The sequence below is a fragment of the Aplysia californica genome, unplaced genomic scaffold, assembly GCF_000002075.1.
Source record: "Aplysia californica isolate F4 #8 unplaced genomic scaffold, AplCal3.0 scaffold00632, whole genome shotgun sequence".
Classification (NCBI taxonomy): Eukaryota; Metazoa; Mollusca; class Gastropoda; order Aplysiida; family Aplysiidae; genus Aplysia; species Aplysia californica.
The window spans coordinates 449962-463175 of record NW_004797902.1 but is presented as its reverse complement, the minus strand read 5'-3'; the positions used below and the strand labels follow the sequence as shown (position 1 = coordinate 463175).

The following is a 13214-nucleotide window of genomic DNA, read 5'->3' as shown; positions in this document are numbered from 1 at the left end:
ACGAGAGAGTAACAAACATTTAAAAAAGAAGGGGAGATAAGGACGATAGATGTTTGATAGGAAAGAAGGAGCAAACCAGACCAGACCACCCGCCAACCACCCACTTAGTAAGGTTTTACGGCGCCGGCAACTGTGTAAGGTCATATGAGTGCCAAGGGGTGGATGTCGACAGAGACGGGGAATCATTTTACTTGGCTCACCTCTCTAGTCTCAACAGCACAAAGCCTGTTTCGACTATCAAGGCACCCCGGAAATAGCAGGTTACAAGAGAGTGACAAACATACAAAAGAAGCAGAAGAAAAATTACGATAGTAAGGATAAAGAAAGAAAAGGCAGCAGTTCCTTCTATATTGTTCGGGCACAGTATGAGCATGACATTGATCAGTTAACCCATATACAATTCTACTGTGCATAACAATACGTTAATATCCCCCTTTTGAGAATGGCCTAAAGACAACTTTAATCGGTAGCCACTGCCCGGGGGGGGGGGTATAGGTTTAACGCCCTTATCAATACTGTTAAGTTATTTAAGAGGTGGTACCTCTGAGTTTAACGTGCATTTCCGAAAGGACTGAGTCAAATGGGATATTCGTGTAAAGTGTCTTTCCCAAGGATACAACGTCGGACTGAGCTGAGGTTCGAACCCCTGAACTCATAATCTCACGAGTACGAGTTCCGTAGCCTAACCACTAGGCTCCCAATGCCACCAAGAATTATTAGATCTTGGATATAACGTTAAGAGAAATGACAACACAAAAAGAAAAGACATAGTGATTTCAACAAATATAATAGAAATACAAAGGAAAATAATGAGGATGGAGACATGCTTTCTTGTTTTTGTAAGTGTTTAGTGGCGCCCGCAACTGCATAAGGTCATTTGAGCGCGCGGAATTTTCAGATGGCAGGAAATTTAGAATTTTGCCCGGGTGGCGGCCGAAGCCTACTCTTATCGATTTTAGACCACCAAGGGGTCTTTAACGTCCAAAACTTGCACACGGGACCTCCGAGATTTTTAGCCCTTTTCCGAGAGGGCTAGGTGTAGATTTTTCCTACCAGAAGATCAGGGGTGTGGCTGAAAGACAGCAGTAAGAAGGAGACAAGGGGTGGCAGTAGAAAGGCTGCAGAAAGAGTCAGGAGCCCAGAGGAGGAGGCAAAGGATGTGAAGGGGTGGGAGCAGAAAGTGGATACGAAAGCAGACGACAAAACATTGTTAAAGAGAAGGAAAGGAGGTGAAAGGGGACAATTTTAGAGAAGAAAAGTTTTCCGTCGCTCCCTGGATTCGAATGCAGGACCTTTGAATGAGAGGCCAATACCTTAATCTCTAGGCCACGAAAGCCCTCTGGAAGGAGACAGTTACGGCAGAGCTGAAGTGTAGCTAGATAATAAATGGCATTAATTGTTTATCGCAAATTCCTGCTCAAAAGCAAGCCCTAAGCATTTTAGAATCTACTACCCCTGCAGATCTGGTAGCATTGTGAAACAACCTTAACTTCTTGGGAAGCACACAGTTTACACAGAAAAGCATGATAATAGCCACATTTTACAAGGAACATTACAATATTAATATATAAAATGATTCATTGGCAACCGCTCATTCATAAGCACCCATTAAACTATCAGAAGTAGAAACAGAGCTTAGCAAAGAAAGTTATTTCGAAAGTTCTAGAGGCATGAAAATCAAAAGCCATAGTATCTATCAAAAACGGGCAGAGTGGTTGGGGGGAGGGAAGAAAAAGTGATAATATTTTATGAATACTGTACTAAATAAGGGAAGTAACTGAATCAAACTGGCCTCAGTCAAAAATATGCAAGCAATGAGTTATCTGGCTTGAATAAAAATTGTGTGAAATAAGTTGGGCTAAGTAATGTGGTTGGGGGGAGAGGGAGGAGGGGGGTTAATGAGCGACCAGTAAGACGTGTTGTTAAAGTACAAGATGTCAAAGCCCTTGCTAAGAAAGGGCGGGGGAGAGGGAGGGAGGAAGGGGGTTAATGAGCGACCAGTAAGACGTGTTGTTAAAGAACAAGATGTCAAAGCCCTTGCTAATAAAGGGGGGGGGGGGGAAGAGAGGGAGGAGGGGTGTTGAGCGAAAGTTGTTAAAGAACAAGATGTCTAGGCCCTTCCTAAAAAAGGGAACTGCTCCGCAGCCACCAGAGATGCTACCCTTATAACTTGACTACCTAAAATAAATATGTAAATCTAACATTTTGCATGATTATCTTTTCCATGCATGTCGTAGAGTGACAAAGTAGGTGGTTGGCGGGTGCTCTAGTGTAGTTTTCTCCTTCTTTCCTGTCCAACATCAATTGTCCTTTTCTCACATCCTTCTATTTTGTGTTCGTTACTCTCTTGTATCACCTCTTATCTTCGGCACTTATATGACTTTATTGTGTAGCAAGAGCCATAAAACACTTACTAAAACTAAAAAAGAGAGACAAATCCCCAAATACCTGAACTGATAGATTAAAAAGGCCCCTCTTCTCTAACAAAACCTCATGCAAAGAATGGTCACTACGACTTTGTGGGGGGGTGGGGGGGGGGGAATTGTGACAGCCGGTAAAAACAGCATCTATGACTAGGGCCCACCAACTATCCATTTCAAACATTAAAAAAACTGGTAGTAAACACTACAACACCAAGCACTCAGGCTATAAAGGAAGAGGAAGGCCACACAAAAGGTGGATCTAGGGTGTCAAGGAAACCCTGAGAAAACTTAATATAGGATGGCAGAGTAAGTTTTTAGAACAAATCCGGTACAATAGACGGAACAGAAAAATCAGGATGCACGCGATTGAAATTGGGATGCTAGAGATTTGTTTGTTTGTTTTAGTAGAGGTTTTACTTCGCTCGCAACTGCATAAGGTCTAGAGATTTGTGGGGGGGAAAAAAAGGGGATATCCCGATAAAAACAAGATGAGGGGCAGATCTGATCTTGAGTAATGCACACAAGATTTCCAGAAAAGCAACTCACGATTTGCCTTTGAGCTCGGGTACCAGGCCCTGAATAATGGCGGCGAGACCAGTGGCACCAGCGCCCTCCACCACGGCTTTCTCCTGCTCTATCAGCCGCAGGATGGCCAGGGCGATGTGAGATTCTCTGGGGAATAAAGTAAGACAAGTGGTAAGAGTTTTACAGCACTTACAACACATATAAATAGGTCATAAAAGTGCCAAAGATTAGTTTAGTTTTAATTTAAGTATGAGTTTTACAGCACTTAAAACACATACAAACAGGTTATGAAAGAGCCAAAGATTAGTTAAGTTTCAATTTTAGTAAGAGTCTTATGGCACTTAAAATGCAAATAAATAGGTCAGAACGGTGCCAAAGATTAGTTTAGTTTTAATTTTAGTAAAAGTTTTACAGCGCTTGCAACACATATAGATAGATCATAAAAGTGCCAAAGATTATAGTTTAGTTTAAATTTTAGTAAGAGTTTTACAGCACTTGAAATGCAAATAAATAGGTCATAAAAGTGACCAAGATTATAGTTTAGTTTTAATTTTAGTAAGAGTTTAGTTTTAGAAAAAGTTTTATGGCACATGCAACACAATAAGGTCTTATAAGTGCCGAAGATTAGAGGTGTTACAAGAGAGTAACAAACACAAAAAAGGAGGGGAGATAAGGACGACAGATGTTTGATAGGAAAGAAGGAGCAAACCACACCAGAGCACCCACCAACCATCCACTGTAAGAGTTTTACTGCGCTTGAAACACAATTAGGTCATTAAAGTGCCAAAGATTAGTTTAGTTTTAATTTTAGTAAGAGTTTTACAGCACTCAAAACGCAAACAGGTCATTAAAGTGTCCAAGATTAGAGGTGTTACTAGAGAGCAACAAAAAAAATAAAAGAAGGAGGACAGTTAAGGATGATATAATGTTTGATAGTAAAGAAGAAGTAAACCATACAAGAGCACCCACCAGGCACCCATTCTCTGGAAAGAAAATTATTTGTCTCTATATTTGAAATTTGTTTTACGCCACTCATATGATCATAATTCAGAACTTGTAGGAGGCAGATTGCTTCGACCGTGCCTGTCTGTGGCCAACTTTGGCTGTGTGGGATACATTCAAGTAAATATCGAAAGTTATTCTAAGACAAAAGCAATAAAAAGTAATCTTAACCCTATCTGTACGTCGTGTTTTACTACCGTATGCATACGACGTGGGGAACTCAGTGCCATCACATTCCAAAGAGGAAATTTATTCGTTAATCCGATCGGTACGCTTTGCGTAGCAGTCTGTCAAAATGAGTTTTTGAGAAATACTGAAAGTTTCCAAGAGATCTTCGGACTAGAAGTATTCTCAAATGTGAAGAATACAACCCCGGGGGTACAAATTGACCCCAGGGCGTAGGGATAGGATTAATTAATCACGATCTGAAAATGATAGCCCAGATCAAGCAAAAACCATTATCACAATCAAGACCCAAGGGATACACTGTACCACTCTACCTCAAAAGATAGTATATGCCACTTGGGTCAACTCAGATGTCCGGTATTTCCAACAAAGTTACTTACTTTGCTCTTGCTTCTGATCACAAGACTTTAGAAATAACCTTGATAAAATAAAAACTATTTGGACAAATTAGACGCAGTTTTCTTTTTCTTTCAGAGCATTTCTTTTTTTCTCTTGTTGCATTTTTAAAAATTATGATAGCTTTTCAGTCTTTTTGAGGTTAACCCTTCTATATACTCCAAAAGTGTCAGGTTGTTGGGTGAAAAATGGCTCAGGCTTAATTGAGTTAACAGCGGCTCAAGGTTTTTTTTCAGCAAGAAATGAAAAAGACTGAAACAGCAAACTCTACACTTCATCATCATCATTCAGTGCCACATCTGCGACAGACATAGGCGATCATGGTTCTCCATTCATTCCTTTGCTCAGATGCTCTCAAAAAAGCTACGTTTTCCTTGATCTATCCGAGTTACCCATTTGTTTAGGTTCCCTAAGTAGGTTGTTCTGGGCCTACCCCTGCCTCATATGCCTTCAATTTTGCCAGAGAGAGCTAGATGTTCAAGACCCATATGTCTATTCAGGTGTCCCAAAAACTGCATTTGTCGTTTCCTGATTGTTTTTAACATTGACCGTCCCACGTGGGCTTCATCAAGCACCAGCTCATTCGATTTCTTTTCCTTCCATGATACTCTTAGCAGTCTCCTAAGAAACCACATTTCTGTTGCTTCTGTTTTATTTTCACTGTCTCGCTCTACACTTACTTAACAGTGATCATTCTGTCAATTAGAGGTTCTGCAGTCGCCAGCGCGTTGCATCCAACGACAGGAACAGCCAAACCTAGACAGATACAGAGAAACAATGATAAATAATTATAATAAATGACATTTTGGTTTTAGTTGAGGTTTTTCGGCGCTCACAACTGCACAAGGTCATACGAGCGCCAGAAGATTAGAGGTGTTACAAGAGAGTAACAAACATAAAAAAGAAGAAGGGGAGATAAGGATGATAGATGTTTGATAGGAAAGAAGAAGCAAACCACACCAGAGCACCCGCCAACCACCTACTAAATGGCATTTGTATAGCACATATAACTGGCCCACTCAATAGCAAACTATGTGCTTTGCAATCTATAGTATTACCCCACATGACCTTAGAACACTCAGAAACATTATCAGCTTCCTGGGAAATTATACAGAGCAAGCAGCAAATTAATTGCTTTAACACTAACAAACTGACAAGATCTCTCACTATAATTTATAGCCATTCCCAACTGTATGAAGTCAGGAAAATTCCTGCAAAGTGCCTTTCCTAATGACGCATGGCCGGTGCTCATGACAGAATTTGAACCCATCCCATAATCTGTGTCGCAACGCGGTGGAATCAGGCGCTCGTCAATTTCTGTGCATGGGGAGTTATTGGTATCATCTTAAAGCCTGTTCATTTATCTTTCTTTTGATGAAAAAATACCCATTTATCTTGAGCAGAAATGAAGGTATTTGTGATTGAAAGAGGTAAGTTCACTTGGTTTCAGCGGTGAAAATGCAGAGAAAATGGCCGCCAAAGCTTGGTAACTTCAATAGCTAAAGAGTCCTTGAAAACTGGAAAATTACATGTTTTGACTTTTTAATCACGTTTTTCAGTATAATTCACAAGGAAATGTTTTTATTTGGACATAACAGGGTGGAACAAAAATTTTTAAATTTGATTAAAATTGCGAAACTGGTGGGAAAATTTCTGTTTCTCCAATTTTGTTATGTTGACGAGTGCCTGATTTCATCACACTACCTCACATATATTTAAAAAACACAAAGAGGCATATGGGAAGTGGTAATATGTACAGGGGATTGTCAGGGTCGACTGTACTTACCGTACTTATTTTTTCACGTACAGAAAACAGTCAACCAATAACCATGGTTTTACTTTTTTCAGTACCAAAAGAACTGAAAATAACATAACCTTAAAAAAAACCCAACCAACCTCAGATCAGCTTGCACGACAATAGTAGTTAATTACGACAAAAATAGTTCAGAAATAACTATCTCCACCGACAAAAATACATTTAGCGGGGATCAATATTGTAATCTTCTTCTTTCATTATAGAAGCCTCTGCCCGCCAATCCCCTGCACTCGTTCTCCCCTTCATCATCATCATCTGGTGCCTTGCCGACTGGCGTGGGCAATCATGGACCTTCACTTTACCCGGTCCTGCGCCACAACAATGGTGTCTGTTGTTCTTACTGCTCCCTGCCTTGTTGTCATCTTGTCCAGAATCTTTTCCCTCTGTCTGCCTCTGCCTCTCTTTCCATCAAACTTTCCTGTTGTTACAATATTCTCTAATGCTACTTTCCGCCCATCAATCCCCTGCATTCTTTCTCCTCTTACCGTCTGCGAGTGTCTGCCCCACAGGGGTGTAGACGGGGTGGCCGGTCCGCATCGCCTCCTGGAAGCCCGTGGATCTTTCCGATTCTACGCCCTGGAACAGACAGTGGAACAGAAACGAGTTGTTTTGAAAGAAACATCAACACAATCATAGTCATTATAACTTAATAATAATAATAAATAGCATTTGTATAGCTCGATAGCAAGCTCTATGCGCTTTACACTATATTATTACCCCACCTGACTCTGTAACCATCGAGTCACAAATGCTCAACTGGGGGAAAAAACAAGCCAAAGGCCAGTAAAGAAAGACATACAGGTGGAGAAATGGAAATGGATTGGGCACACCCTGAGGAGACCCCCGACAAGCATCATCAGACAGGCTTTGACGTGGAATCCACAAGGAAAACGTAAGAAAGGAAGACCAAAGATGACATGGAGGCGAACGGTACAAGCGGAAATGGAAAAGGCGTGGACATCATGGAAACAGCTAGAAAAGCATGCACAGGACAGGCTTTGCTGGAGAAATGTTGTTGATGGTCTATGCTCCACTGGGAGTTAAAAAGGGCAAGAGGAAGAGAGAGAGAGAGTCTATAACACTCAGAACCAATCTCGGCTTCCCAGGAAGCATACAGTGCAAGCAGCCAATTAAGCGCTCAACCACTAACAAACTGATAAGATCTTTCACTGTCTATAGCTGGGTAGCCATTCCCACCACGGTGAAGTGAGAAAAATTTGAGTAAAGTGTCTTTCCGAAGGACACAAAGTCCGTGTAATATATCTCTGTAATATCTGTTATATGACCAATAACTGTGTTTGGTTCATTATCGTTAATTGCCGTAGTTATGTCTCCTTGTTTGAATGTATTGATATGGCACTCTTCAGGATGAGAAATTAAAGTCATGATTCAGTAGTGCCATAAACATCCAACATGGTCGGTTGCTGATTTCTGTGTACGGTTGTCGTGCTAGACTATCCATGGGTATCTAAATTATAACGAGGCATCAGTCGAGCCCCTAATGGGATTCGGAACTCACCACCTTACCGTTGCGAGTCTGAGCACCCATCCACTAGACCACCAACGCCACTTAATGTGTCATACGGCACTAGAAGCTAACTCATTCTTTCTAGTTAAATAACGGTTAATGTTTTACGCCCCCATAGACACAATTTAGACAATTCGCAAGGTAACCTGCTTCAATTAGGCCTGTCTGTCGGGTCCAACCTTGGCGGAGAGGAGTACAACATCCCAGCGGAAAAACTCAAATACTCGATATAAAAACTCTCTCCCCAGTGGCAAATCAAACTCATGTTCATTCAGTGTTGACCAGTCATACACATTGGAAATGACAATAAAGAAGATAATATAACGGGTTCACTGGTCAAGTTAACAATACCTTTATTCAGCCATGTCACAACACAAGAGGCCCGGACAAACGGATTACAATTCTAGGGAGGATTAATTGTTCTATCAATTGAGGGAGCAATTATTGTACTATTATACTTAGGTCATCAACTAACTGATAACAAACTTGTCATGCTAGGGGTTGTGGGGAGGGGGGGGGGGGCGAAAGAGGGTTATCTCGAGGACTCACGATGATCTGAACAGAAGGTTTGAGATTCTTGAGGGCTACAGCACTGCCGGCAATCAGCCCACCTCCCCCTACAGGGATGATGCAGGCATCGATTTGTGGGACTTGCTCGATGATCTCCAGACCCATGGTGCCCTGCCCAGCCAAGATGTGGGGGTGGTCGTAGCTGGCGGAGAAAAATGATAAAATTGTAGGAGAGCAAAAGAGAAAAAGCCAAGCTACATAGAATATCTCTCTCTCTCTTTCTCTCTCTCTCTGCATCTCTCTCTCAATCTATCTCACTCTCAGTCTCTCTGTCTCTCTCACTCTCTAAGTCTCTCTCTGCCTCTTTCACCCCGGTATTGGGTATAAGCCTCCTCAAAGAAGGGCTCTCCATCAGTTTACTTTTAGTAGAGGTTTTACGGCGCTCGCAACTGTATACGGTCATATGAGCGCCAGAAGATTAGAGGTGTTACAAAAGAGTAACAAACACAAAAAAGAAGGAGAGGAGATAAAGACATTAGATATTTGATAGGAAAGATCAGGGGCAAACCACATCAGAGCACCCGCCAACCACCCACTCATCAGTCTCTGTTCTAAGCAGTCTGATCTACATCCAAACAGCTGTGCTTTTTAAAACCGGTTTAGTAAGGATTTACGGCAATTGCAACAACACAATTAGACCAAAGTAGTGCCGAGGATTGCCGGTGTTAATAGAGAGTATCATACAAACAAAACAACAGAAGGTTTGTTTTAGTTTTAGTAAGTGTTTTATGGCACTTGCAACACAATAAGGTCATATAAGTGCCGAAGATTAGAGGTGTTACAAGAGAGTAACAAACACAAAATAGAAGGAGGGGAGACAAAGACGATTGATGTTTGATACGAAAAAGAGGTGAACCACACCAGAGCACCTGCCAACCAAACAAAAGAAGGAGGAGAGACAAAGATGATAGATGTTTCGCTAGGAAAGATAAGGGGCAAACCACACCAGAGCACCCGCCAACCACCCGCTCACCTTGAACCTGAGATGTCCTAGCAATGCACTTACCCATTGACATAAAGGAGGCCTTTCTTCTTACTCAGCTGCATGGCATACTGTTTGCTCTGAAATCAATAGAATTTATCTTGTTAGTTTGTTATTTAGTTTAGTTTAGCATGGGGTTTTACGGCGCTCGCAACTGCATAAGGTCATATGAGCGCTAGTTTGTTATTGCTGGGTTGTTTTTTTTCTTTTGTTTTTTTTAAGGGGGGGGGGTAGTAAAAGAAAGGAAAAAAAACCCAGACATATCACTATTTAGAATATTTTCAGCATGTCATCCTGCCCACATTAAATGTGTCTATGCAGTTTGATTTTTCATGGACTCACCCACATTACCTTGTCTTTTTAAACTGGTTATAGATAGTAAGAATTTACGGCACTCGCAACACAATTAGGTAATACAAGAGCTGATAATTAAAGGCATTACAAGAGAGTAACAAACACAAAAACAAAAGAAGGAGGAAAAATAGTGACGATCGATGTTTGTTTGGAAAGAAGAGGAGAAAACTACACTAATAGCATCTGCCAACCACCCACTATCTTGTTTCTTAGAACTTTAAGTTCGAGTTTTGACAATAAACTGCATCCTCTTTAAAAAAAAAAAGGATGGTCCTTTCATGCACCTTAGTTTTAGTAAAAGTTTTACAGCGCTCGTATAATAATAAGGTCATATAAGTGCGAGGACTAGAGGCGTTACAAGAGAGTAACAAAAACCAAAAAGAAGGAGGGGAGATAGAGACGATAGACTTTTTATAGGAAAGAAGGAGCAAACCACACCAGACCACCCGCCAACCACCCACTTTTATGCATCTTCATAGTGTATAAGTTCCCTGTACAAGAATAAATTCATATTCAAGTTCAAACAATCGACTAAAACCCAAGATTGCACTAGAGTCCTATCACAAATACGTTCCTTCCATCCAATACGTTCACAAAGTTACATTAGACTATATCATTCACAAAAGTTTGACTCTGTCTTCCTCACAATGTCCATTTTCTTTCCGGCGCTGCTCAGTGGCGATGAGGCTCTTACAGCTCAAGAAAGATATAAAAATAAGTTTTTACCATCTAGCATAAGGCTTTTGTCAGAATGAGCATAGATGTGTGTTGCTCTTTCGAGTATGTATCTGTATATAACTCCAAAGGTCTTGTAATTAAATTCAGCATGTGGTTGAATGATGCATCTGATGTGAATGTACATTTTGTCAGCTTTACTTCTCTTTTCATATAGAATTTTAATGAGAGTAATATATAATTTAATCTTTTTAATGTATACCTGCATGTGTTTTTACGGTCCTGTACAGCCAAGAAAAATTTCCTTCTGGAATAATAAAGTATTATTTTATCTTACCTTATTTTTCTGAATAACGGAGTCTTTTTTGCCAGGCCATTGAGCACATAAACAAGTCAACCTACAATTTATCGGAAAACCTGAACATTCGTGTTTTTATCAGTCAGAGATAAAGAACAAGGAACGAAAGAGCACAAGAAGAATAACAACATCATTGCAGAGCAGCTTTGAAATCAAGGGAGGCTATCGTTTTGAAACTCTTCACACCAGCAGCTTTGGGGTTGTCTCTCTTGCTTTCAGCAAACATTTAAATAGCGTGGTGGAATCGGGCTCTCGTCAATTTTTGGGCATGTAGAGTTACTGGTATCATCTTAAAGCTTGCTCATTTGTCTTTATTTGGATTAAACAAATATTCATTTATCTTGAATACAATTCGAAATATTTGCGAATAAAGGAGGTGGGGATCACCTGTTTTCAGAGGTAAAATTAGTGAGAAAATGGCCGCCAAAACATCAGTTATTCCTTTAGCTTAAGAGTCCATGGTAACTGAAAATTTACTTCTTTTTTACCAATGTTTTTCAGAAAAATCCGCACAAAAATGAGTTCTTTAATGTGTATGAAAGGTGTTGGGCCAAAAAACAAAAATTTGATAAAAATTCACAAAGCTGCTGAAAAATGCAAGTTTCTTCACTTTGATTATTTTGATGAGAGCCTGATTCCACCACGCTGCCTCACCAAAGGATTACGAAGGTGGGAACATGTAGCCAAAGTATCCCCCTATCTTACGTTTTGACCTTCATCTCCCCATCAACCCACCCCATCCTTGACCCCCCCCCCCCACAAACAACAACAACAACAACAACACTAACAGCAGCAGCAACAACAACAACAACGGTAACAGCAATAAGTAACCACAAAAAACTGCTAATCAGTCCAGAGTCACGACCCACCTCTCCAAAACCCTTCCCAAAGACCGCTCTACCATCAACACGCCAGTCCCTAAATCCCCCCAAAATCTACAGACAAAACAAAAAACAAAACAGATAATGAGTCAAAGAGTCACGACCCACCTCTCTGAAATCCTTCCCAAAGACCACCACGTTGGCCCCGTACAGCCTACAAGCCTCCACCTTCATCATGGGCGCCACGATAGACATCACTACCGTCACAGGGATGTCCCACCTACACTGCCCATCTACACACCTATCTAAACCCCCCACCCCCATCTCTAATCCGAGGCATAAAATAATTAATTAGAAACAAAGCTCCAACAAAACCCAAACAAAACTAAACTAAACATAGTGCCCACAGTGGGAAATCATGACCAGTGTTGAAGATGTGCAGCTTCATCCAGAAATTCATTCATCCACTCATCCAAATCATCCATTCATCTAATTTCTTACCCCAACCCCAACACCCATCCCCATCAACCCACCCCATCCCCCATTCCTCTGGAAAAACACATAAAACAACAACAACAACAGCAGCAGCAGCAGCAAGAACAGTAGCAACTGCAACAACAACAACAGTAACAGCAGTAAGTAACTACCAAAAAAACAGATAATCAGTCCAGATCCACGACCAACCTTCCCGAAATCCTTCCCAAACACCACTCTCTCATCAAAATGATCATCCCCAACCACTCCCCCCCCCCCTACAAAAAACTCAAACAAACAAACAGACAAAATAAACCAAACAAAAGAGATAATCATTCAAGAGTCATGACCTACCTCTCCGAAATCCTTCCCAAAGACCACGACGTTGACCCCGTACAGCCTACAAGCCTCCACCTTCATCATGGGCGCCACTATGGGCATGACTACCGTCACGAGGATGTCTTACACTATCCATTTACACACCTGTCAGCCCCCTTCTCCCCGCCCCTTTTTTCCTCCTAAAAGAACAAATATAAACAAAAACACAATCCAGAGAGAGAGAGAGAGAGAGAGAGAGAGAGAGAGAGAGAGAGAGAGAGAGAGAGACAGAAACCATGACCAGTGCTGGGGATATGCAGCTTCTATCATACATTAATTCGCCAAAACATCCCTCCATCTAATCCCCGTCCCCATCCCCATCCCACGGCGCACTCTACCACCAACCCACCCCGTCCCCAACCCCTTCCAAAAACAAACAAACAAACAAACAAACAAACAGACGAAACACACAAAACAAAACAGATAAGCAGTCCATCTCCACGACCAACCTCGTCGAAATCCTTCCCAAAGACCACTCTATCAACACGCCCGTCCCCCCCAAAAAAAAAACAACCAAACAAACAGACAGACAAACCAATGTCCAGGTCCCACCTCTCCGAAATCCTTCCCAAAGACCACCACGTTGGCCCCGTACAGCCTACAAGCCTCCACCTTCATCATGGGCGCCACGATAGGCATCACTACCGTCACGGGGATGTCCAGCAGGTGTCCGTGGTAGGACAGAGCCAGGGCATGGTTCCCGGCACTGGCGGCGATCACACCTTT

At 41.5% G+C, this 13214-nt stretch overlaps 1 protein-coding gene across 1 annotated transcript in view; it reads right to left on the bottom strand.

Annotated features, from left to right (window-relative positions):
* LOC101847452 (L-threonine ammonia-lyase) overlaps positions 1-13214 on the bottom strand; it is a gene marked incomplete at its 3' end in the record, with an annotated part of 46435 nt that overhangs the window by 6826 nt on the left and 26395 nt on the right. Inside the window, 6 exon segments of the mRNA XM_013087740.2 lie at positions 2970-3095; positions 5213-5288; positions 6834-6924; positions 8426-8588; positions 9453-9508; positions 13041-13214. Of these exon segments, the coding sequence (XP_012943194.1) occupies positions 2970-3095; positions 5213-5288; positions 6834-6924; positions 8426-8588; positions 9453-9508; positions 13041-13214 (686 nt within the window).